This window comes from Odocoileus virginianus, chromosome 20 (genome assembly GCF_023699985.2).
Source record: "Odocoileus virginianus isolate 20LAN1187 ecotype Illinois chromosome 20, Ovbor_1.2, whole genome shotgun sequence".
Lineage (NCBI taxonomy): Eukaryota > Metazoa > Chordata > Mammalia > Artiodactyla > Cervidae > Odocoileus > Odocoileus virginianus.
Genome location: NC_069693.1, coordinates 4197942 through 4223730, shown reverse-complemented (window position 1 = coordinate 4223730; position 25789 = coordinate 4197942). Strand labels below are relative to the sequence as shown.

Genomic DNA, 25789 nt, shown 5'->3' with positions numbered 1-25789 from the left:
AGATGGAGAGAGGCAGGGACCGAGGTGATGCCTTGGCTACACCAGGGCTCCTAGGAGGGAAACACCTCCTTCCTGGAATCAGAGGGAAAAAGAGGGTGAGGTCAGGTATCAGTCCTTCCCCCACTCCATGAGAACCCCCTGCCAGGAGAACAGGGGCAGCAAGGGACCCAAGGCTTCTCTCCGCGACCGCGGAGCCCTCCTGCTCACACAGGAGGTTCACGCAAACATGAGCCCAGAGGGCCAGAAACTGGGCACGGGTAAGTCCTGTGACGGTGCTCTTTTTTTAATTTAAACTTTTAACTTAAACCTGTAAGTGCCTGGACTTATAAGTCTCTACTGGAGAGGAACTGTAAACGGAGGCCCTTTGTGAAGCGTCCCCTTCCCCACCCAAGCCCTGCTCACCACTTGCCCCCATAAAACTTCCACCTGCAGCCTCTGGGTTTTTTGGTGTTTTGTTTTGTTTTGTTTTGTTTTGTTTTGTTTGCCATTTCCGCCTGTTTTAGATTGTGACAGGTTTTAGAGCCTGATTGCAACCGCGCATCTTCCAGGGAGTTCTTTTTGACTCTGGCCCCTCCAGGGACCTCCGACAGCACTATAATTCGTATTTTTTTGTTGTTGTTCATTGAATTCTACTTTGCAAATTCAACTTTCTGCTTAACCTAATGTGAGGAGGAGAGCCGGGGCTTGAACCCACCTACCCTCCACCAACTCTAGGAAGGTATTCAGCGCAGAGTTTGTGTGCGTGTGTGTTCAGTTGTGTACGACTCTTTGCCACCCCCACGGACTGTAGCCCGCCAGGCTCCTCTGTCCACGGGATTTCCCAGGCAAGCATACTTCAGTAGCTGCCGTTTCCTTCTCCAAGGGATCGTCCTGACCCAGGGCTGGAACCCGCATCTCTCGCGTCTGCTGAATTGACAGGTGGATTCTTTACAACTGCTGCCACCTCCGCACACAGTAGGCCATTAATAAATAACAGACTCGTTTTCGATGCATATCACACACATGATTCCCGAAAGGGAGGAAAGGTGGATCGGCCAGGCCCTGAGGACTACAAGTCCCATGAGCCCGAGCGGGCCTGGCCCAGGTTACCGGGCGCTGGGGGGCGGGGCCCGCGGCTGGGTTTTTGCGCTGAGCAGAGCTCCCGCCACCGAAATGCACCAATAAACGCTGGAGCATTTCCCGGGGAAGGGTCGGGGGAGGGCGGCGGGCTCTGACCGGCCGGGAGTCTAACGGCATTCGTGTGGGCGGACACTGCACTTCTGCTGTGTTTGGGCGCGAACGCAGGACGCACGGTCTACCGCGGACCAGGAGAGGTCACCCCCGCGCCACGCGCCTCGTTCCCCACTCGCCCACCCCACGCCCGCAGCCTGGCGTTTGCTCTCGCGGGCATGCGGGCGCGGCGGTCCGCGGGCCTGCGCCCTGCGCTCCTCCCCAGTCCGAGCGTGCGCGCCGCCGGCTAACCATCCACCGCGTTGGCCTTCCCAGGGGCCGCAGCTGACCCGCGGTGTGTCCTAGAAGAAGCCTAAGCGTGGGGTCTCCGGGGGTCTCTCGCGTCCTGGTGAGGAAGAACCGTATCTCCAGTGGGCTCGCTCCCCGCCGACCACCGGAGTCGCCAGATGAGCGGGCATTCCGGGGGAGGATGCTCCCGAGCCCCATCGTCGGAAGCGGCCGCCAGCGCCCTGGAGGGCCGCCCCTTCGCCGCTGGCGGGCCAGGGCGCGGAGGGGCGAGCAGGTAGCGGGGCGCGGGTGCGGCTGGTAGCGCCCTCACGGCGGTGAGGGTGGGCGGCGGGGTGGGGAGGCCAGGGGGCTTGCCTTTGCCCTCCCGCTGCCTCTGCCCTGCCGGGAGGAGAGGGGGCTGTTTGATTTCAGGTGCTAGAGTGTGGCATTCTAAAGAGCGCCCTAAATATGTGAGAAGTTCTTTTTCTCTCCAGCGTCTGCTGTTAATGTAACCGACGTACTACTTTTTAAAGTCTTAAAATCGGGCACGCTAGGCATGCTCACTGTCATGTCATTTTAAGAAAACTGAATAAATTTCACATGTTGTCGGTCAGTTGCTAAGTCGTGTCCTATTCTTTGGGACCCCATGAATTGTAGCCCTCCAGGCTCCTCTGTCCATGGGATTTCCCAGTCAAGAATCCCAGAGCGGGTTGCTATTTCCCTCTCCAGGGGAATCTCCCTGAGCCAGGGATGGAACCCTCGTCCCCTGTATTAGCAGGCAGATTCTTTACCCCTGAGCCGCCTGGGATGCCCAGATTTCACCTGTAACATTGTGCAGATTTCAGGTGTATAGCTGTTACTTTAATACACTTGTATACTGTTGTATATAAATGTTGTGTTTATCACATTGCATAATTATACTATAGTGTTTCCATCTGTGTTCATTGTATGGCTGTGCGTTAGATGGCTATGGCTTATTTACTGCTTCTTACAAATGTGTACTCTTAGCTTCGTCTGTCTTACCCACCCCACCCCTCCATCAGCCACTGTAACCACAGTTTTACTCTCTTATTTTCTATAGGTTTGACTTTTTTATTTGGGGGTGGGTATTTTTTTGCTTTTATGGGGTGTTTTTTTAGGATATTAGTTCTTGCAGGATATTAGTTCTCTGACCTGGGGTTGAACGCAGGCCAACCACAGTGAAAACTCTGAGTTCTAAGCACTGAACCACCCAGGAATTCCCCTTGACTTTTTAAATTCCCTGTATAAGTGATATCACAGAGGACTTGCTTTCTGTGTATGACTTATCTCACTTAGCTTAATGACTTCAGGGTCCACCCATGGTGTCACAGATGGCAGGATGGCCTCCTTTTTCATGGCTGTATAATATTCCATCCTGTATATGTGCGATATCCTTTTACCCATGCATCTGTTAATTAGTTTGGGTGGGTTCCATATGTTGGCTATTGTGAATAACGTGTTAAACACGGGAGTGTGGGTATCTTCTCAAAAATCCTGTTTTTGTTCCCAGGAGTGAAATTGCTGGATCCTATGGTAGATCTAGTTTTAATTTGGGAGGAAAACTCCATATTGTTTTCCATAGTGGTTGGACCAGTTTACATCCCCACCCATGATGTGTGGGGTTCCCTTTTCACCACATCCTCACCAGCACCCGTTGTTTCTCGCCTTCATGATGGTAGCCCTTCTAACAGCTGTGTGGTGATGGCTCATTGTGGTTTGAATTTGCATTCCACTCATAATTAGTGATGTTGAGCATCTTTTCACGTGCCTGATGACCGTTTGGGTGTCCTCTCTGGAAAAACGCACTTCTCTGGTGTTCACTGAAGAAGAGCTCCTTTTGAATTTTCTTGTAAGGCAGGTCTAGTGTTAAATTCTGTAAACTTTTTTTCTGTCTGGGAAAGCCTTTATTTCTAATTCACATAGGAGAGGTAACTCTTCTGGATAGAGTTTTGTTGGGTGACAGTTTTTATCTTTCAGTGTTTTGAAAATGTCATTCCACTCTCTCCTGGTCTGTGGCTTCTGCTGAGAAATCTGCTGATAGCCTAGTTCCTTTGTAGATGGGCTGGTGGCTCAGGTGGTGCAGAAACCACCTGTAGTGCGAGACTGGTTTGACCCCTGGGTTGGGAAGACCCCCTGGGAAAGGAAATGGCAACCCACTCCAGTAGTCTTGCCTGGAGAATCCCATGGACACAGGAGCCTGGCGGGCTACAATCCAAAGGGTCGCGAAGAGTCGGACACAACTGAGTGAGTAACACTTTCAGTTTGTAGATAGTTATTCCATGGCTGCCTTTGAAATTCTTTCTCACTGACGTTTGACAGTTATAATGTCATGTGTCTTGGAGAAGGTCTTTTTGGCATTGAGTTAACGAGGTGTTCTCTTAGCTTCATGGACATCCAGATCCTCCCCCAAACTGGGGATTTTCTCAGCTGTTATTTCTTAAATAAGCTCTCTCACCCCGCCTGCTGCCCCATCTCCCCCTCTTCCAGGATCCCCTTTATCCTAATGTTGCCCTTCATAATGCAGTCAGACAGCTACTGTAGAGTTTTCTCATTTTCTAAGGTCTTAGTTCCTTCTCCTCTTCTACCTGTATCATTTCTAGATTTCTTTTGTCTTGCTAATTCTCTCTTCCTTATGGTCTGCTCAATTTCCAGTGCTTTCAAATGCATCCTTCAATTCATTTATTGAGTTTTTCAACTCTAGAATTTCTGTTTGGTTCTTTTTTTAGTGTTTTAATCTCTTTAATAAAGTATTCTTTCCGCTCATTATATTTATTTTTTGCCAGCACTTAATACTCGGTCTTTTTTAATTTTTATGTTGAAGCATAAATTATAATATTGTGTTACAGGTGTACAACAACATGATTCAGTTACACATTTACATATATCTATTTTTCAGATTCTTTTCCCATTTAGGTTATTACAGAGAACTGAGTAAGTAGAGTTCCCTGAGCTATACAGTAGGTCCTTGTTGGTTATCTATTTTATATGTAGTAATGTGTATATTATTAATTTCAGTCTCCTAATTTACCCTTTCCTCTGTTTGCCCTTTGATAACCATGCATTTGTTTTCTAAGCCTGTGAGTCTGTTTCTGTTTTGTAAATAAGTTCACTTGTGTCATTTTTTTTTTTAGATTACACATATAAGTGGCATCATATGATATGTCTTTCTTTGTTTGACTTACATCACTTTCTGTGATAATCTCTAGGCCCATCCATTGTTCATTAATTTTATTCTTGAGCTTATTGAACTGCCTTTCTGAGTTTTCTTGTAACCTGTTGAGTTTCTTCATGATAGCTGTTTTCAGTTCCCTATAAGTTAGATCAGAATGTTCATCACTTTTAAGTTTGTTTCCGGAGAATTGTCATTTTCTTTTACAATACTATGTTGCTGGGAGCCGGCACACGAGATCCCACCCATGACAAGTTCACGAGGAGAAAGCCTGACAGGCATGGTGGATCAGGTTTTCAGGGGTTCCGAAAAGCTGCCCCCCGCGCTCACCTTAAAGATGATATCTGTTTTTCTGATGCTTGCTTTAATAGACTACTCCCTAATTTCTGTGACATAGGCAGAAGGCCTTCCTCTATCTCTTTTCAAATAAGAATTAATTTAGAATTTTAATCAATAAGTTTCCCAGGTGGTGGTATTTTATGAGATTATTTAGGTTGAAAGGAGTGTTTTAATTTAAACTCCTTTGCTGGTATTTTAGTTTATTTGGCAAATGCGTTTATGCCCTTGGTGCTAATATGCATGATTGCTTATATTATTTTAATTAGCATAAAGAACCTGATCATACAAAGGCCCTAATAGATATAGAGCGCTTTGAGGGGTGAAGGAGCCCTGTTAGAAAATATAAGAAAAAATTATTATAAAGGTGGTTATTGGGCTAACATTTGCTTGCTGTGGTTTTGCTTTTAATGTGCTAAGGCTGTGCTATGGAAACCATTGTTAATATAGTTATAGATCTAGAAAAATAAGAGCTTAGCCCTAGTGTTGTAACAATGAAGTAGTTATTAATTATTAGCCAGGAGTGCTAGGCAGAGGCTGCCTCACCGAAGCCACAGAGTCTGTATGGGGTAAAACTCTTAGATAAACCTAACTGACAACTTTTGCAGAAGAATTGATGTTGGTATTAACAGGGTCATACTTCTACTATGTTGTGACATGCTGTGCTGTTGCCCTATGAGACTGTAACTTTTCTGTTAAGATCACCACAGAAACAGAAAATAGGTTTGCATTCACCTGACTTACATAAAATGTTCATAAGCCCCAAGGCCAAAAGATAATGCACAAAGATTTATTATAGAAGCAGAATGCAGAAAACATCTTGTTCTTCCTAAAGGACAAACTGATGTAATGTAAACTAACCCTGTACAAGCATGAGTAAGCATCTTGTATCTTGGATACATTCTGAGTGAGGGTATATAAACTGTTGTCAAAAAATAAAAGACTTGGCCCTGTCAAGGCTGGTCTCACGTGTCTTCTCTCTCTCGCCGACGCCGTTCATCCCGAGGGTACCCCCCGGATCCTGCCCAGGCTGGACCCCGGCACTATGTTACTGTGGTTTTTCGTGGCACTTGATGAGTTGTCCTCCGCTGGTACATTTGAAGCAGCAAACACCTTGCTTCTTCACGTAAAGCTTTTTGCTTGTCTGTTTTGCTTGATCCCAGGTGGCTCAGTGGTAAAGAATCTGCCTGCCAATGCAAGAGACACAGGAGACCTGGCTTCCATCTCTAGGTTGGGAAGATCCCCTGGAGGAGGAAACGGCAACCCACTCCAGTGTTCTTGCCTGGAGAATCCCATGGACAGACGAGCCTGGCAGACTACAGTCCGCGGGATGGCAAAGAGTCGGCCACGACTGAGGGCCTGAGCATGCACACAGAGCAGTTCAACAGGCGAGTAACTGCAGCCCTTTCTTTTCTCAGTAGGTGGTGATGGAGTGCAAGTTTTTGGTTTGTTCCACCTGAGCTGCTGTTTCTCCACATCCTTGCCAGCATTGGTCATTTGCAGACTTTTTGACGATAGCCATTCTGACAGGTGTGAGGCAATATGTCGGTTTTCTTTTGATTTGCACTTCTCTAATAACTAAGGATGTTGAGCATCTTTTCATGTGCCTGTTGGCCATTTGTATGTCTTCTGTAGAGAAACATCTATTCAAGCCGTCTGCCCATTTTTTAAGCAGGTTGTTTGTTTTTCTGATGTTGAGTTGTGTGAGCTATTTATGTATTTGGATATTAACCTCTTATCATCATATTATTTACAAATATTTTCTCCCATCCTGCAGGTTGCCTTTTCATTTTGTCTATGGTTTCCTTTGCAGTGCAAAAGCTTTTGATTTTAATTAGGTTAGTTTATGTTTGTTTTTATTTCTTTTGCCTTAGGAGACAGATTCCAAGGAATATTGCTAAGATGTATGTCCAAGAATGTTCTTCTGTATTTGCTTCTAGGAGTTCTGTGGTTTCAGGTCTTATGTTTAGGTCTTTAATCTGGTTTTAGTTTATTTTAGTATATGGTGTGAAGAAATCTGGGGGGCTGTGATTGTGTGCATAGCACTGTCTTAAGTGTTTTCATGTACTGACTAAATTAGTTCTTTTTTAATTTATTTTTAATTGAAGTATAGTCCATTTACAGCATTGTGCCAATCTCTGCTTTACCACAAAGTGACTCTTATACACATATGGACATTCTTTTTTTAATATTCTCTTCCATTATGGTGTACCACAGGATATTTAACATACTTCCCTAGTAATGCCCTAATCTCGTTCTTTTGCGTGTAACTGTCCAGTTTTCCCAGCACCACTTATTGAAGAAGCTGTCCCTTGTATATGGCCTTCTTTGTCATAAATTAATTGACTGTTAATGTGCAGGTTTATTTCTGGGTTCTTTACTCTGTTCCATTAATCTATGTGTCTGTTTTTGTTCCAGTGCCATGCTCTTTTGAATACTGTAGCTTTGTATTGTAGTCTGAAGTCTGGGAGAATGATAGCTCCAACTTTGTTCTTTTCTCTCTAACTTGTTTTGCAAATTCAGGATCTTTCGCGCTTTTGTGTGAATTTTAGGAGTATTTGTTCCAGTTCTGTGAAAAATGTCATGGGTAATTTGATAGGGGTTGCATTAAATCTGTAGATTTCTTTGGGTAGTATGGCCATTTTAACTATTAATACTTCTAATCCAAGAACATCTGATATATTTCCATTCCTTTGAATCATCTCCAGTTTTATTCATCAGTGTTTTATACTTTTCAGAGTATAGGTCTTTCACTTTTTTGGCTTACTTTGTTCCTAGATATTTTATTGTTTTTGATGTGATTTTAAATGAGTTTTTGTTTTTAAAGCTTTCTCTTTCTGATAATTCATCATTAGTGTATGGAAAAGCAACAGATTTCTATATACTAGTCTTATATCCTGTAACTTTGGTGAATTCATTTATCCTCATGGTTTCTGTGGGGAGTTTTTTGGGTTTGCCTAATGTCAGCTTGTTGGATTTGATATTGTTTGGGGTGAATAATGGACCACTGGGACCAATGATGGACCAATGAACCAGGTGAAGGGCACACGTATCTGAGTTATTTTTCCAGCTTCCTGTGAATCTAAAATGATTTCAAACACATGACTGAAGGGGAAAATGCAATCTAAAATAGACAGGGACAGTCATGCCTAGGAAACCAGAGCATGACTAAAAGCTGTTCCCTGTGAGATCAAGGTGGAGACTGCAGCAAGCAGACTGGGGCGTGAGCGACTCCTGTGTATTGAAGTACAGCCACACTGCCTGTAAACCCAGAGTGCTATCCATTTTGACTGCGTGGGAGCAGGGAGCCGCCAGAGGGGTCTGTTCTCGGAAGGATCCATGGCTTTCACTAACTGGGTTGAGAGACAAGTTCTCTTAGTGCCTGAAGCTGCTAAGAACACGAGTGAGTCAGTGTCAGTCGCTCAGCCGTGTCCAACTGTGCAGTCCTGTGGACCATAGCCCACCAGGCTCCTCTGTCCATAGGATTTCCCAGGCAAGAATACTGAAGTGGTTGCCATTCCCTCCTCCAGGGGATCTTCCCGACCCAGGGATTGAACCCGCGTCTCTTGTGTCTCCCTCATTGGCAGGCAGATTCTTTACCACTGAGCCGCCTGGGAAGCCCTTCAGTAGCATGTTTCCTCCTAAATCCTGAATCCCTTTTGTCTGTAACTCCTCCATCTTGGAGGACCATCTTTCACACTTCTGTCCCACCACCCCTAGGCTGGAGAAATGCAGTTTGATGGCCGCTTGCTGCCAGCCGCTGTCCTCTGTTCTCAGAAGCAGTAAAAGCCTGGAGAACCTGAACCTTTTAGGAAACGACGTGGGGCTGGACAGAGTCAGCAGGCTGTGGACGCCCTTGAGAAAGTCAGCGTGCAAGCCTCAGAAACTCGGGTAATCCCCCCGACTCCTACACGGGGAAGTGGCTGTTGGGATGGAGATGAATGGGACGAGGTCCTAAAGCAAGCCTACAGTTCAGTTAACCAGGGCATCCCGTTTGCCAGGGCGTCCAGTTTCCCAGGGCGTCCGGTTTCCCAGGGCGTCCGGTCTCCCAGGGTGGTTCTGGCCGGCAGAGCTTCTGGGGTCATGCGTGGTGGTCTGTATCCACATTGTCCAGCAGGGAGCTGCTGGCCACGCACAGGTACTGGACACTTGAAATGTGGTTCCTGTGATGGACAAGCTGACTTTTTAATCTTTAGGCTGAATTAACCAGCCATGTGTGGCTGGTGGTCCCGACTGGATGGCAGCAGGCCTACGCACTTGGGTGTTTTGGGGAGTGAGTCCCCTACTTTTCTGATCCTGGCACCGACTGTGTCTCACTCAGACGTTCACTCAGTGACTTCCTTCCCAGTGCTGACCTTGGCCGAGCACGAGGGCATGGCAGTTGGTGTGATACATGGTTCTGGGCCTTCTCATTGTGGTGTGTGTTTGTCTTTGGGAGATAACAGAGAAAGCAGGGTTACCTGCCATGAATGCTGGGAGGGAAGCTTCGGGTTGTGGTGGAGATCAGGGTGGTGAGGGAAGGCATGTCTGTGGGGGTCCCAGCGAGGCTGGGGGGACGAACCGTGTGTCAGGCAGGGAAGACAGACAGTGACTGCAGCTGAGGGAGGCGTGTGCTTTGAGGAAGTCAGAGGAACGTGTGCGGAACCCCAAGGTTGGACCAAGCTCTGTGTGACCCTTAGGGTCACTGAAAGAAGAGCATTTATTTTTTATTTTTTAAACTTTTTATTTTGTATTGGGGTATAGCTATGAACAATGTTGTGATAGTTTCAGATGAACATTGGAGGGACTCTGCCATACATCTGCATGTATCCATTCTGCCCCAGTCTCCCCTCCCATCCGGGCCTCCACATAACACTGAGCAGAGTTCAGTGTGCTGCATGGTACATCCTTGTTGGTTATCCGTTTTAAATACAGCCCTGTGGATTTGTCCATCCCAAACTTCCTACCCACCCCGTTCTCACTGGCAACCGTAAGTTCGTCGGAAAGAAGAGCGGTTAATTAGAACACTTTCCACCTTGTTTAATATCCTGGAGATGAGGTCAGAAAGATAAGCAGCAGGGTTTTGTTTTTTTTTTCTTAAGAAAGACATTAAACTAAGTATGTTTTAGCATGAATCCTCTTCAATACCAAGGAACCTTGCCCACTTTGAGAAGTTGGTCAAAATCTCTACATTGAGGATTTCATATTAGCAACGTCATAACTAAGATATACATTTAAAAAATTTTATTGGAGGATAGTTGTCTTTCAGTGTTGTGTTAATCTACTGTACAGCAAAGTGAATCGGCCACACGTATATATATGCATATTTTCCCTCATTTTTGGATTCCCTGCCCATTTAGGGCACCACGGATCATTAAGTAGAACTCCCTAGGCTATACAGTAGGTTCTCATTAGTTACCTATTTTATACACAGTGTTTATATATGACAACCCCAATCTCCCAGTTCATCCCAAACCCCTGTTCCCCCATTTGTGTCCATATGTTTGCTCTTGACATCTGTGTGTCTGTTTCTGCTTTTTAAATAAGATTGTGTAGACTAGTTTTTTCAGATTCCATACATATGCATTAATATATGACATTTGTTTCCTCTTTTTGACTTACTTCACTCTGTTTGATGGTCCCTAGGTCCATCCATGTCTCCACAAATGCTAAGTCATACATTTTTAAAAATTGAAGTATGACTGATTGATAATTGTGCTGGTTTCAAGCGTAAAGCAGAGTGATTCAGTTATGCATACGCATCAATCGTATCTGTTCTTTTTCATGTTCTTTTCCCTTATGGGTTATTACAAAATATTGAATACAGTTCCCAGTGCTCTACAGCAAGTCCTTGCTGGTTTATTTTATATATATATATATATATATTTATTTAATAGTCCTGTGTATATGTTCATTCCAAGCTCCTAATTTATCTCTCCCCCTCTTTTCCCCTTTGGTAACTGTAAAGTTTGTTCTCTATGTTTGTGTGTCTATTTCTGTTTTGTGTATAAGTTTATGTGTTTGTGCATATACAGACATATATGTGTGTGTGTATTTATATATTTAAGATTCCACATATAAGTGATATCATATATTTGACTTATTTAGTATGATCATCTCTAGGTCCATCCATGTTGTTGCCAAAGGCATTATTTCATTCTTTTTCATGGCTGAGTAATATTCCACCGTGACTATATGTCACATCTTTGCCCATTCGACTGTCGGTGGGAAGTTAGGTTGCTTCCATGTCTTGGCTTGTGTGTACCTTTTTGAAGTATAGCTTTGTCTGGCTGTATGCCCAGGAGTCAGGTTATGGGATCAGATGGTAACTCTACCTTTTCCTCCTTACTGTTCTCCATTGTGGCTGCACCAATTTCAAGTCATGCGTTTTTCAAAGATCTGAGATGGTGACCACCACAGATGGACAAGTCTCCCCTTACTGATTGTGAATGTTACTCGTGTTGGGGAGGGGACTTATGACTGGGCACCCAGACCCTAACCTCTTCTCAGAGAAGAGCGTGCCAAGACCTCCTCAAAAGTCTGTGAATGTGTGTTAGTAATACAAAGAAGAGGAGTTGGATTTCTGTACAGTGACAGCGACCTCAATTACCCTGTCCTGTTTGTTTCACTGTCTTTCCTGGGGATTTCCTGTCTCTTTCCTTTTGTGCTTTTCTATGGAAAGGAGCTCCAGTACCTTGGAATCTCTCTGCATGAAGCTGGAGGTAGAGCAATATCCTTGTTGACGGTAAACAAAAGTTAGCTTCTCTTTGGGACACCCATTTTAGCATCTCACTCTGTCACCATCTCTTTTCCTTCTGCCTCTATTTTTGCAGCATTGAAAAAGATTCTTTGAAGATGGACTCCAGCCAGGAGGCCACGGGACGGGATGGGATCCCAACATCTCCTGTTATGGGAGAATGCCCTCTTCCTCTCTGACCCTGAACATATGCCCGCGTCTCCCTGGCCACACGGCTGGGAAATCTGTCACTCTTGACCTTTAAATCAAAGAGGGTTTAGCCCTGCCATAATTGTTGCCTGAAAATGTCCACAGGAGACAAAGCCCAGCTACTCACTCTGTTCTTGTCATTTCCATCTTGAAGTGCCAACAGGAGGCTGCTTGTAACTATCTAGCCTAGAGCCCACCTGCCTCCTTCCTCAGGAAATGTAAACAGGAGTCTAATTGTAAATGCCCAGCCTGGAGCCCACCTAACCCTACCTCAGGACCATATGGGGCTCCTGGGCACAAAGGCTTTTATCTGTCCCCTGTTCCTTTTTCTAAAATATTTTTTAATACCAAAAACATTTTGTATTGGGGTGTAGCCGATTAACCATGTTGTGGTAGTTTCAGGTCAACAGCGAAGGGACTGAGTCATACACGCATAAGTGTCCATTCTCCGGCAAACTGCCCTCCCATCCAGGCTGCACCCAACACCGAGCAGATCTCTGTGTCTACAGTAGGTCCTGGTTGCGTCTCCTTTTTAAATATAGCAGTGTGTACATGACCTCCCAAAGTCCCTAACTATCTCTTCCCCTGGCAACCATACATTCATTTCCTAAGTCTGTGAGTCTCTTTCTGATTTGTAAGTAAGTTCGTTTGTGCCCTTTGTTTCTTGTATCCAGACTCCAGCCTCCATGACCTGCCCTGAATTCCAAAGGGCAGCTTCAAGCAGTTGCTTCTCATGGAAGGAGCAGCCGAGAAATCACCTGAGACAAAATTAAAGGAACCAGTCAGTCCAGTCGCTCAGTCGTGTCCTACTCTTTGTGACCCCATGGACTGCAGCATGCCAGGCCTCCATGTCCATCACCAACTCCCGGAGTTTACCCAAACTCATGTCTGTTGAGTCGGCGATGCCATCCAGCCATCTCATCCTCTGTTGTCCCCTTCTCCTGCCTTCAATCTTTCCCAGCCTCCTCCATCCATGGAATTTTCCAGGCAAGAGTACTGGAGTGGGGTGCCATTGCCTTCTCCGTAGCAGCAGCAGCATCCAAAAGCCCCCATACCTACACTGAAACCAAGCTCCACCCAAGAGCCAACAAGTTTCAGAGCAAGACATACCAAGCTACTTCTCCAATAAAGCAGGAACATAACCCTGAGCACAAAAATACAGGTGGCCAAAAGTCACACCAAACCCATAGACATCTTGAAATTCACTACTGGACACTTCATTGCACTCCAGAGAGAAGGGATCCAGCTCCACCATCCAGAACACTGACACAAGCTTCCCTAACCAGGAAACTTTGACAAGCCACTCGTCTAACCCCACCCATAGGGAGGAACCTCCACAAAAAAGAGGAACCACAAACTGCCAGGATACAGAAAGGCTACCCCAAACACAGCAACCTAAACAAGATGAAAAGGCAGAGAAGTATTCAGCAGGTAAAGAAACATGATAAAAGCCCACCAAACCAAACAAAAGAGGAGGAGATAGAGAGTCTAACTGAAAAAGAATTCGGAATAGTGACAGTAAAAATGACCCAAAATTTTGAAAACAAAATGGAGGTACAGATAGTCTGGAGACAAGAATGGAGAAGATGCAAGAAAAGTTTAACAAGGACCTAGTAGAAATAACAAAAACAGTCAATCAATAATGAATAATGGAATAGCTAGCTGAGATCAAAAGCACTCTGGAGGGAACCAACAGGAGAATAACTGAGGAAGAAGATGGGATAAGTGAGGTGGAAGAAAGAATGGTGGAAATAAATGAAGCAGAGAGGAAAAAAGAAAAAAGAATTAAAAGAAATAAGGACAACCTCAGAGACCTCTGAGACAACGTCAAATGCCCCAACATTTGAATCATGGGAGTCCCAGAAGAAGAAGACAAAAAGAAAGGCCATGAGGAAATACTTGAGGAGGTAATAGTTGAAAACTTCCCTAAAAGGGGGAATGAAATAGCCACCCAAGTCCAAGAAACCCAGAGAGTCCCAAACAGGATAAACCCAAAGTGAAACACCCCAAGACACATATTAATCAAATTAACAAAGATCAACCACAAAGAACAAATATTAAAAGCAGCAAGGGAAAAACAACCCACAAGGGGATCCCCATAAGGATAACAGCTGATCTTTCAATAGAAACTCTTCAAGCCAGAAGGGAATATCAGGACATACTTAAAGTGATGAAAGAGAGAAACCTACAACCCAGATGACTGTACCCAGCAAGGATCTCATTTAAGTATGAAGGAGAAATCAAAAGCTTTACAGACAAGCAAAAACTGAGAGAATTAAGCACCACCAAACCAGCTCTTCAACAAACACTAAAGGATCTTCTCTAGACATGAAACACAGAAATGGTTTATAAACTCAAAACCAAAACAACAAAGTAAATGGCAATGGGATCATACTTATCAATAATTACCTTAAATGTAAATGGGTTGAATCCCCCAACCAAAACACAAAGACTGGCTGAATGGATACAAAAACAAGATCCCTATATATGCTGTCCACAAGAGACTAACCTCAAACCAAGGGACACATACAGATTGAAAGTGAAGGGCTGGAAAAAGATATTTCACACAAATGGAGACCAAAAGAAAGCAGGAGTCGCAATACTCATATCAGATAAAATAGACTTTGAAATAAAGGCCGTGAAAAGAGACAAAGAAGGACACAACATAATGATCAAAGGATCAATCCAAGAAGATGATAGAACAATTATAAATATATATGCACCCAACATAGGAGCACCGCAATATGTAAGGCAAATGCTAACAAGTATGAAAGGGGAAATTAACAATAACACAATAATAGTGGGAGACTTTAATACCCCACTTATACCTGTGGATAGATCTACCAAACAGAAAATTAGCAAAGAAATGCAAACTTTAAATGATACAATGGACCAGTTAGACCTCATTGATACCTATAGGATATTTCACTCTAAAACCATGAATTTCACCTTTTTCTCAGGTGTACACAGAAGCTACTCTAGGACAGATCACTTCCTGGGTCATAAATCTATCCTTGGTAAATCCATAAAAGTTGAAATCGTCTCAAGCATCTTTTCTGATCACAATGCGGTAAGATTAGATGTCAATCTAATGTCAACTACAGTCAAAAAACTATTAAAAATACAAATATATGGAGGCTAAACAACACACTTCTGAATAACAAATCACAGAAGAAATTTTTTAAAAATCAAAATATGCATAGAAATGAATGAAAATACGACAACCCAAATCCTATGGGATTCAGTAAAAGCAGTGCTAAGGGGAAGGTTCATAGCAATACAAGCCTACCTCAGGAAACAGGAGAGAAATCAAATAAATAACCTAACTCTACACCTAGAGCAACTAGAAAAGGAAGAAATAAAGAACCTCAGGGTTAGTAGAAGGAAAGAAATCACAAAAATTAGGGCAGAAATAAATGCTAAAGAAACAAAAGAGACTATAGCAAAAATCAACAAAGCTAAAAGCTGGTTCTTTGAGAAGGTAAATAAAATAGACAAGCTGTTAGCAAACCAGACTCATCAAGAAACAAAGGGAGAAGAATCAAGTCAACAAAATTAGAAATGAAAATGGAGAAATCACAACAGACAACACAGAAATACAAAGGATCATAAGAGACTACTATCAGCAACTATATGCCAATAAAATGGACAACTTGGAAGAAATGGACAAATTCTTAGAAAAGTATAACTTTCCAAAAGTGAACCAGGAAGAAATAGAAAATCTTAACAGACCCATCACAAGCACAGAAATTGAAACTGTAATCAGAAATCTTCCAACATACAAAGTCCAGGACCAGATGGCTTCACAGGTGAGTTCTACCAAAAATTTAGAGAAGAATGAACACATATCCTACTCGAACTCTTCCAGAAAATTGAAGAGGACGGTAAACTCCCAAACTCATTCTATGAGGCCACCATCACCCTAACACCAAAACCAGACAAAGATGCGCCAAAAAGAGAAAACTACAGGCCAGTATCACTGATGAACATAGATGCAAAAATCCTTAACAAAATTCTAGCAAACAGAATCCAACAACATATTAAAAAGATCATAAATCATGACCAAGTGGGCTTTATCCCAGGGATGTAAGGAATCTTTAATATCCACAAATCAATCAGGTGATACATCACATTAACAAAAGATAAAAACCTTATGATTATCTCAATAGATGCAGAGAAAGCCTTCGACAAAATTCAACATCCATTTATGATAAAAACCCTCCAGAAAGCAGACATAGAAGGAACATACCTCAACATAATAAAAGCCACATATGATAAACCCACAGCAAACATTATCCTCAATGGTGAAAAGTTGAAAGCATTTCCCCTAAAGTCAGGAACAAGACAAGGATGCCCACTCTCACCACTACTATTCAACATAGTTTTGGAAATTTTGGCCACAGCAATCAGAGCAGAAAAAGAAGAGGAATCCATATTGGAAAAGAAAAAGTAAAACTCTCACTGCAGATGACATGACCCTCTACATAGAAAACCCTAAAGACTCCACCAGAAAATTACTATAACTAATCAATGAATACAGTAAAGTTTCAGAATATAAAATTAACACACAGAAATCCCTTGCATTCCTATACACTAACAATGAGAAAACAGAGAAATTAAGGAAACAATTCCATTCACTTTTGCAACGAAAAAAATAAAATACTTAGGAATAAATCTACCTAAAGAAACAGAAGACCTACGTATAGAAAACTATAAAACACTGATGAAAGAAATCAAAGGGGACACAAATAGATGGAGAAATATACCGTGTTCATGGATTGGAAGAATCACTATAGTGAAAATGACTATACTACCCAAAGCAATCTATAGATTCAACGCAATCCCTATCAAGCTACCAATGGTATTTTTCACAGAACTAGAACAATTTCACAATTTGTATGGAAATACAAAAAACCTCGAATAGCCAAAGCAATCTTGAGGAAGAAGAATGGAACTGGAGGAATCAACCTGCCTGACTTCAGGTTATACTACAAAGCAACAGTCATCAAGACAGTATGGTACTGGCACAAAGACAGAAACATAGATCAATGGAACAAAATAGAAAGCCCAGAGGTAAACCCACACACCTGTGGACACCTTATCTTTGACAAAGGAGGCAAGAATATACAATGGAGGAAAGACAATCTCTTTAACAAGTGGTGCTGGGAAAACTGGTCAACCACTTGTAAAAGAATGAAACTAGAACACATTTTTTGGCATCGTCAGTCTCCATTAATTGTGTTATAAGTCTGTAATTTCATTAGAACTCACAGCATGGTGATATTTCTAATTCAGTTAACCCTCCTCCATTTATTTTTTAATTCATCTAATAATTGTGCTGTTAGTTTCTTGACCTGTATCCCCGCTTCACTCTTCTTCTTCAGTTATTCATTCCCACAAACAATCTTTAACTTCATTTTTACCAACATTGTCAAAGTTCACGATCTCAATTTCCAGCATTCTCTTCTTCAGTAACCACTTTTTATCCTGACTTTTCAGTTTCACTTCCTTTCCATTCCACCCAACTGTAAGCATTTATTGACCATTACTTCCCATTCCATTCCCCTTTCTCTACCAATGCATTTGTTGTTATTGTGGGGTTGTTTGTTTGTGTTTTTTTTTTCAGTTTAGAACTTTCTCTCATGACACACTTTTATTTATTGTGTAACAGTGTTTTGGTGACAGAAATGTAGAGACAATTATCACTTACATGATGTTACACTATATCTCAGTAAGCTGGGGGAAGAGATTAAAATGTGCATTTCTCTGTCATTCTTCAATAATGCAGTTTTTCTGTTCTCTTTTTCTTAAATTTTACTTTTTCCTGCATTGATATAGCTACCCTAGCTTTCTTGAGTTACTGTTTGCACTATGTATTTGTTCCTTCCTTTTCCCTTTCGACCTATTCGTGTCCTAATATTTGAAGTGTAACACTAGACAAAAACGAAATATGGTTACCCGTATTTCCTTCCCAGGTCACAGTCTCTGTGTTTTCACCGGAAATAGGTATGAGAAAGTATTTCTTATACGCCCATTAATCTTTCACTACTCCCTTTATTTTATTTTATTTTTAAATGATGATTTTTTTTTTCATTTATTTTTATTAGTTGGAGGCTAGTTACTTTACAGTATTGTAGTGGTTTTTGTCATACATTGACATGAATCAGCCATGGATTTACATGTATTCCCCATCCCGATCCCCCCTCCCACTTCCCTCTCTACCCGATCCCTCTGGGTCTTCCCAGTGCACCAGGCCCGAGCACTTGTCTCACGCACCCAACCTGGGCTGGTGATCTGTTTCACCATAGATAATACACATGTTTCAATGCTGTTCTCTCGAAACATCCCACCCTCGCCTTCTCCCTTTAAATGATAGTTATATTGTACTTTTCTGTGAAAAATTGGTCTTGCTGCTCACTTATGAACATGCAATTTTCTGTATGCATATTATGCTTTGAAAAGTGTGTGTAAAAACTGTACAATATTACAGTCTCTTTGTCCACTAACAATAAATACAGGGCTCTAAGTGCATTCCACAGTCACAGCCCACTGAGGCTAAAATTGTCTCTTGAAGCAGAAGATCCCTCCAGTGTATGGAGGGATTCCACACAGCATCTGTTTCTCATGGTTAAGACGATTCATCACTGGGGACATTTTTGTCCAGCATTTGGGAGGTGGAGGCTGGTGGCTGTTGTTCATTTTTCTCCTTGAAGCTGTGTCGGATCCCATATCCAAAGTATATGACAGATCCTAGTAGGGAGATGAGACAGTGAGAAGGGAAAATAGGTGCTCTCCCTACTTACAAATGCCCACTAGATCTCTTATTACGGCATCTGACATATTTGGGGAGAGCTTCCAGGAAGAGGACTTGCTTCTGTCACTCAAGAGGACTCTTCACCCCAAAAAGCCACTCACCAATCCCCATCCAGATGCCAAATTGGACCCAGGTCCCAGCATCCATCTGCATCATCAGGTAAATGTTCACAGAGATGCTCACCAGTGGGAGGACAGGCAGAGCAGGGACCTGTGGGCAAAGTCAGTTCATCCCTGAACACACCCCAGACATCTGAATTAGAGACTCCACCCCCAGGAAGAGCAGGAAGACTCCAGTTCTACTCAGGCTGTGTGTTCAGTGGCTACTGAGACTGTGTTTGTAAAGCACCAGTGTGGATGCTGAGTGTGGATCCGGGAAGGGCCCATTGGTTTCAGCAGTTTCCCTTTACTCCCTGACTCAACAAAGATGTTTATTCTTCAAAGCACACAGACTTCATTCACTCCAGATGAACACTTTGGGCACATAAGGTCACCTACCTTGAAGTGAAGAGCAGTGGGGCTCTGGGGCTGCCTCCAGATGATGACCATGGCCCCAGCGATGACCAGCAGCAGCAGCACAATCACTGTTGTGAGCCCAGGGTCTCCAGAGAACACCTGGCTGGGCCACTGGGCCAGGATCAGGCTCAGGATGGTCAGCAGGAGAACTGCAAGGGTCAAGATGGAGGAGAACAGGAAGGACCCAGAAGACAAAGACGTCAAGACCTCGGGTCACACCCCTCCCTGAAACCACCAACATCAGGAAGAGCCATCGTATCTCCAAGACTCCTTCTCAAATGCCAAAGACACAGAATCCCAACCTGTGTTGTCAATTTCAAAATACAACCAAAGAGAAACCCCACTGCTCACCGAGCAGAAAGGTGCATCCATAGACAATCTGGCCGGATTTCCAGGTGGGGATGCGGCTGGTAGGGTACCACAGAGTCTTCAGAATGCTTGAGGTTCCTGCTTCAGGTACAGGTTCTGAAGGACTTGGTTCATGATCAGAAATCTCAATTTCCTCCTTTATTTTCTCATTCTTGTTTAAATTTTGGTCTTGTTGGTACCTAAAGGAGTGATATCAAGGCTGTATTCACAGCAGCCCCTAATCATTCAACATCAGACAGCATAATCTACCTCTTTCTTGCCTTAAGGCTAATGAGACATACAGAAGGCAGCAAGAAGACAGAAGCGGATCACCTCCCCATCACTCCCGAGAGTCCAAGACTCTCAACCAAGGTTAGTGGAGCCTCACCTGAGGACAAGTATGGAAACAGCCACAAGGGTGTAAGCAGGCAGGACCCCGGCTGACATGAGTTTCACCAGATCAAGGATGCTGAGGAGTGATGCCGTGAACCCTAGAATGAAGGTCGGGGGAGGGAATGAGAAGTCACTGGATACATTCATGTTAAAGAAATTGGTCAAAGAAAGAATGATCCATTGATGGATGAATGGATATAGAAGCTGTGGTACATATATACAATGGAATACTACTCAGCCATAAAAGGCACGCATTTGAGTCCGTTCTAATGAGGTGGATGAACCTAGAGCCTATTATTCAGAGTGAAGTAAGTCAGTAAGAGAAAAACAAATATCATACATTAATGCATATATATGGAATGTAGAAAGGTGGTACTGATGAACATATTCTCAGTCCAGCGATGGAGATGCAGACATAGAGAACAGACTTATGGACAATGGCAGGAGAGAAGGAGAGAGTGAAACAAATGGAGAGTAGCATGGAAGCATATACACTAACGTATGCAAAAGTGACAGCCAATGGAAATTTTCTGTATGACTCACGGAACTCGAACTGGAGCTTTGTAATAACCTAGAGGGGTGGAAGGGTGATTTAAGAGGGAGGGGACATATGTATACCTATTCATATTTATTCATATTTTTCTTCATATTCTTCATATTAATCTTCATATTCAAATAAATTCATATTTATTATCATACTTATTCATCTTGATGTATGACATATCAAACCAATATTGTAAACCAATCATCAACTGATTAAACAAATAAATATAATTCTTTAAAAAAAAAAAAAAGGCTTCCTTTATTCACCTGTAAGAGTTCCAGAAGCCAAGATGGCCATGATGGGGGTGCCTGTATGGGTGTGGATCCGGGCAAGAACTTGGAAAAGGAGCCCATCAGCTGCCATTGCATAGATCAACTGAAACATGGAGAACGTGGCCCATAGGAAGCTGGAAGAGAAAGTGGAAACGTGTGAGGATGTGCAGAAGCAGGAGAGACCAGGGCACCCTCGGTTCCTAGTCTACATGGGGTCCTTCCTGTTGACTCTCAATCCCAAGGGCTGGGACACCTGAGAATCTGACAATAGATGAGAAAACCAGGACACTGACCTGTATAAAAGGGTACACAGTAAGACAATAGCCATGACATATGCAGCCGGGTCCCATCCGACCTGGAGGAAAGCCTGTGGTAAGGGGCTGTAAGGGTGAATCTGGTAGTAGGGCACCATGAGGGTGAGCGCCGCTGAGACTCCAGAGTACGCCAGAAAGCCGATGAAGATGGAGATCACCATGCTCAAGGGGACGGAACGCTGAGGATTTGGGGCTAGTTTCCCTGCAGGAGAGATGGAAGTATTGTGTCAGCAAAAACACTGGAATTAAAGCTGAAAATACCCTTTCCTTTTGCATGTCTGACACCAGCCTTCCCCGTCCTTCACCATCTCCCTGAGTTTCCTCAAACTCATGTCCACTGAGTTAGTGATGCCATCCAAACATCTCATCATCTGTCGCCCCCTTCTCCTATGCCTTCAATCTTTCTCAGCATCAGGGTCTTACCTTCTACCAACTCCTGTGCCCAGGGGCAACCCAACCAACAGCCACACCTCTGATGGGACACACAATGACCATGTTACCTGCAGTGACCATGCCATAAACACCAAAATAGGAGATGAAAAGTAGAGCTGCTCCTTGGAGAATCCCTTCAAAGCCAAAGGGCACAAACCCTCCAGAACCCAGAGGGCCCAAGCTATGGTGAGAGGAGAGATGAAGAACATGGGTGAGATGAGTTCAGCCACTTCTACTGGGCTCCTCCCTTCATACCTCAAGTCCTGGGCCCCAGGACCCCCATCACCTGGATCCACCAGCCCAGATGTCTTCAGTCCCCACCATGTTCCCAGCTCTGCACCAACACCACCCATATATTACCAAGAGGACCCTCCTGACCTAAAGGTGCTGCTGGATCCAGATGTGTTCGATCTGTAGTCCTGTTCTGTGAGCTGCCAGTTGTGCAGGTCTCCCTTAATGAAGCCAGAGAGGATCATGAAGATGGGAATAAAAAGGTTCAAGCCTGTGGACACTTTGATCATAAGGGTTGTCATACGAGCTCCCAGAACCAGTAGTCCTGTGGGAAAGATAGAATATGAGACATCCAAGGTAATTAAATCCATAGACACAGAAAGCAGGCCAGTGGTTGCCAGGGTTTATGGGGTGGGGTGGCATGGAGGGATAGACCGTGAATGCTCAGTGGGTACAGGGTTTCCTTTCAGGGAGATAAACATGTTCAGAACTAGATGGAGTAATGGATACAACACTGTGAATGGACTAAGTCCCAGTGAATTGCACAATTTGAGAGGCTTTCCTGGTGGCTCAGCAGTAAAGAATCTGCCCACAATGTAGGAGTCACAGGAGACACAGGTTCAACCCCTGGGTTGGGAAGATCCCCTGGAGGAGGGCATGGTGACCCACTCCAATATTCTTGCCAGGAGAATCCCATGAACAGGGGAGCCTGGTGGGCTACAGTCCATAGAGTTGCAAAGAGTTGGACATGACTGAATCGATCTAGTGCCCATACAGACACATGCATTTTAAGATGGTTAATTTCTTACTGTGGCCGTCATCTCACAATGCATATCTATCAAGTCATCAATTTGTACACCTTAAACTTATACAATATTGTATATCAATTATATCTCAATAAAACCAGGAAAAACAATGCATGAGTTTTATGCTATGAGAATTTCCTCTCAATGGAAAAAAAAAAATGTTCGCTCTCAATACTGAGGAAGAGTTTTGTCACCTTAAGTAAATTACTCTGAGCTGGGGTGGTTTTTCACTCAAGGAACATTTCCCAACTGATGATCACAATTTAGCACCAGATTCTAGTGAGCAAGGCTGGAGATGCTACTCAACATCCAACTGTGATTTTTTTTTTTTTTAATTCCCTACAATATGAAGCTTAGGACAGACCCAGGGTGGGAAACAATTCTCTATGTCTTGACTCCCTTACTCATAACCCTGATCCTTCTTTCCAGTCCTAGTTCTAGCTTCTGCCACCTCAAGCCTTTCCTGTACCAGTCCCCCACCCCCACCCCCCGCCAACCCCCACTCTCTCCATCCAGTGTCTGACCCCTTCTCACCGGTCATCAGCAGCACCAGGCCCAACGAAATAAAGTCTGGGTATGGAGCCAGGAAAGAGGACATATATGGAGAGAAAGTTCTCTCTAAGGCTTGAGAGATTTGATTCCCGATGAGGCTGTCAAAGGTGTAGCTCCAAGCCCTTGTTAAGCAGGAAGCAGCTGCAGTGGCAGAAGAGAGGTTAGTGGACGATAATTAAACCCGTACAGTGCAGCCAGGGATGTATTTAGGGGGAAAACAGACAAAATACTCCGAAATAGTTCCTTTTCATGGGATTGGGGAGAGAAGAATGAGATGACTCACAAAATAGGTAAACTATTGAACATGTCAGGAGACCAAAGTTATGCAAGAAGAGAACATGGTGAGGTGGGACCTGGGGTGGCTGGGAGATGAGTGTTGAAATTTTAAATCAAGTGGTAAAGGATAACTCCATGAAGGCAACAGCTGAGCAAAGACTTTCAGGGGAAGAACCTGTGGGAACTGCCTCCCTCTCACCCACCCCCTACAGTGCCCCTTCCTCTAGTTAAGACCCCAGTTACCCTCCTAGTTTCCTGATCTTAAGCCCCACTTCGTCCCTCTCCCCATCATCTCACCAGCCACTAAATACAGCAAGAGGTTCCAGCCAATGACAAAGGCACAGAGTTCTCCCATGGTGACGTAGCTGTAGAGATACGCAGAACCGGAGCGTGGTACCCAAGCCCAAAGTTCGGCGTAGCAGAGTCCAGACAACACAGAAGACAGGGCGACCACCAAAAAGGAGATGATGATCGCCGGTCCAGTGATGAACATGACCATGACGCCGGCCAGGACGTACACACCAGCGCCCAGAGTCCTGCCCACGCCCAAGAGCATTAGGCTGAGGGTGCTCAGCGGAGCTCTGAGACTCTCAGACTCCTCCCGGGGCTCCAGTGGCCGCCTGCGGACCAGCTTCTGAACAAACTGGCGAACACACTGACGCAGCATCCTAGATGGAGTTGAGGAGGTTACGGTCTGCTGAGAAAACAAGACACAAAGTCATCAAGCAGGTCCATCCGCCCTTGGCCCTGGGAGTCCAATTCCACGGAGCAATGGAGTGATGAGGGGCAGGCGGTACAAGGACACATGGGCCAAGTTCTCCATCTCTGCGCTGTGGTTTCCTCAAACCTTAATCAGACATTTAATATGCTTCAAACTTGCTGGAAAGGTTGCTTAAAGAGAAGTGGGGGGTGGGGGGCGCAGAATACATTTTCCCAAGTGTGCCACTTTGGTTTTGGGGCTGTTTTGAGATGAAGTCAATGAAGATGCTGTGACCTAAAGAAAAGCCTTTTGCCTGTCCCTTCGTGGCTGAAAGTAATTTAGATTAGGAGACCTAACAGCTCCATGTCCCCAGAGAGCTATTATCAGAGAGAACATCTTGTCTTAGAAAGGCTTGTCAGCACAGAGGGGCAAACATTTGTTAATCAATCATTTGCTCTTCTCATCTTCTGTAACCAAGCGGGGCTTATCTCAGAGACAGACAGCCATGAGCGGCAGCTTGAAGCGAGGTCTTAGTTCTCTGACCGGGAATTGGACCTGGGCGGCCTGGATGAAAACCAGGAATCCTCCTCCTTGTCCAAGACGGGCTAGAGGCTAGAAACAAGGTTTCCCTGGCTATTGCCCCCACTGAAAAATGGGAGGAAAAAATTGAAAAAAAATTAAGAAAACAGCTTATTACTAGAGACACAACACAACAAGCTGGAGAACACACAGAGAAATAGTTTTTTGTTTTTTATTTAAGATAGAAGCAAGGCAGAGTTTATGCCTGTAGAGAAAAGATGTGGGCATCCCCATAACGAGTAGGATCCCCATAAAGATGCAGGTAAATTATTCATGCAGGGCAGTTCTTCTCGGTGTGTTTGCCTTTGGCCAACTGTCTGGTTTCTCTTTCCACACTTGACCTGCCCTAGGATCCTCCCCGTGCCCTAGATTTCTTTCTATTAGAGATCCCCCAAATGTTTTTGAAATGCCAACCGATAGTGCTTTGTATGCACCTGTTAAAGCTATTCATGACTGAAGGGTCTCCAATTTTTGGAGCAACCAGCCAGAGACAGAATAAACAGGTTTTATTTTACCCACAAGTGTAAATTAACAGATTGCTGTACATCATAAGTAGCTTGAGGAGAACAGTCTTCTTATGTTTGAAAAAACAATAATTAGAAGCCAATAATTTGCCATACAAAAGTCATAAAGATTATAATCATATTTAGCATTTCATTTGTGGATATTAGCCACTCAGTTGTGTCCAAATCTTTGCCACCCCATGGACTGCAGCCCGCCAGGCTCCTCTGTCCGTGGGATTTCCCAGGCAAGAATACTGGAATGAGTTGCCACTTCCTCCTTCAGGGCATATCCCAGACCCAGGAATCAAGCCCAAGTCTCCTGCATTGCAGACAGGTTCTTACCGGCTGAGCCACCAGGGAAGCCCAGCAGTTCATTTAATGCCATATAATTCACTTCTGCTCCATTTGAGTCCAGTTTTTCTATTAGTTCTGTTGACCTGGCCTGATGATTAATGATGCCAGTGACAGTGATAGTTTCAAGAAGTTTGTGAGGTTTTGTTAAGGCTGGTGTGATTTGTCCAGTGAGGTGAGTACCTTGATCACTGGAGATTATGGAAGGCCTACTCCAAGTGGAATGCATATTTATTTTTTACAATTTTCTTTTCATTGTAAGGACATCAAT

At 43.9% G+C, this 25789-nt stretch overlaps 1 protein-coding gene and 1 long non-coding RNA gene across 2 annotated transcripts; one reads left to right on the top strand and one right to left on the bottom strand.

The window, feature by feature from the left end:
- The first annotated feature begins 1168 nt into the window (after nt 1–1168).
- On the top strand, nt 1169–19240 carry LOC110145261 (uncharacterized). The gene is made up of 5 exons (XR_002316166.2): nt 1169–1732; nt 6127–6351; nt 8684–8854; nt 12563–18861; nt 19153–19240. It is a non-coding gene; the product is annotated as an uncharacterized lncRNA (long non-coding RNA).
- On the bottom strand, nt 17923–25346 carry LOC110152723 (cationic amino acid transporter 3-like). The gene is made up of 11 exons (XM_070450375.1): nt 23683–25346; nt 23092–23250; nt 21899–22076; nt 21589–21701; nt 21068–21290; nt 20769–20908; nt 19954–20056; nt 19569–19765; nt 19200–19366; nt 18804–18912; nt 17923–18638 (listed from the first exon to the last, which is right to left on the bottom strand). Exons 1-11 carry the CDS (start codon nt 24050–24052, stop codon nt 18517–18519), a joined length of 1881 nt encoding a protein of 626 aa, XP_070306476.1. The 5' UTR covers nt 24053–25346; the 3' UTR covers nt 17923–18516.
- Nucleotides 25347–25789: the final 443 nt, after the last annotated feature.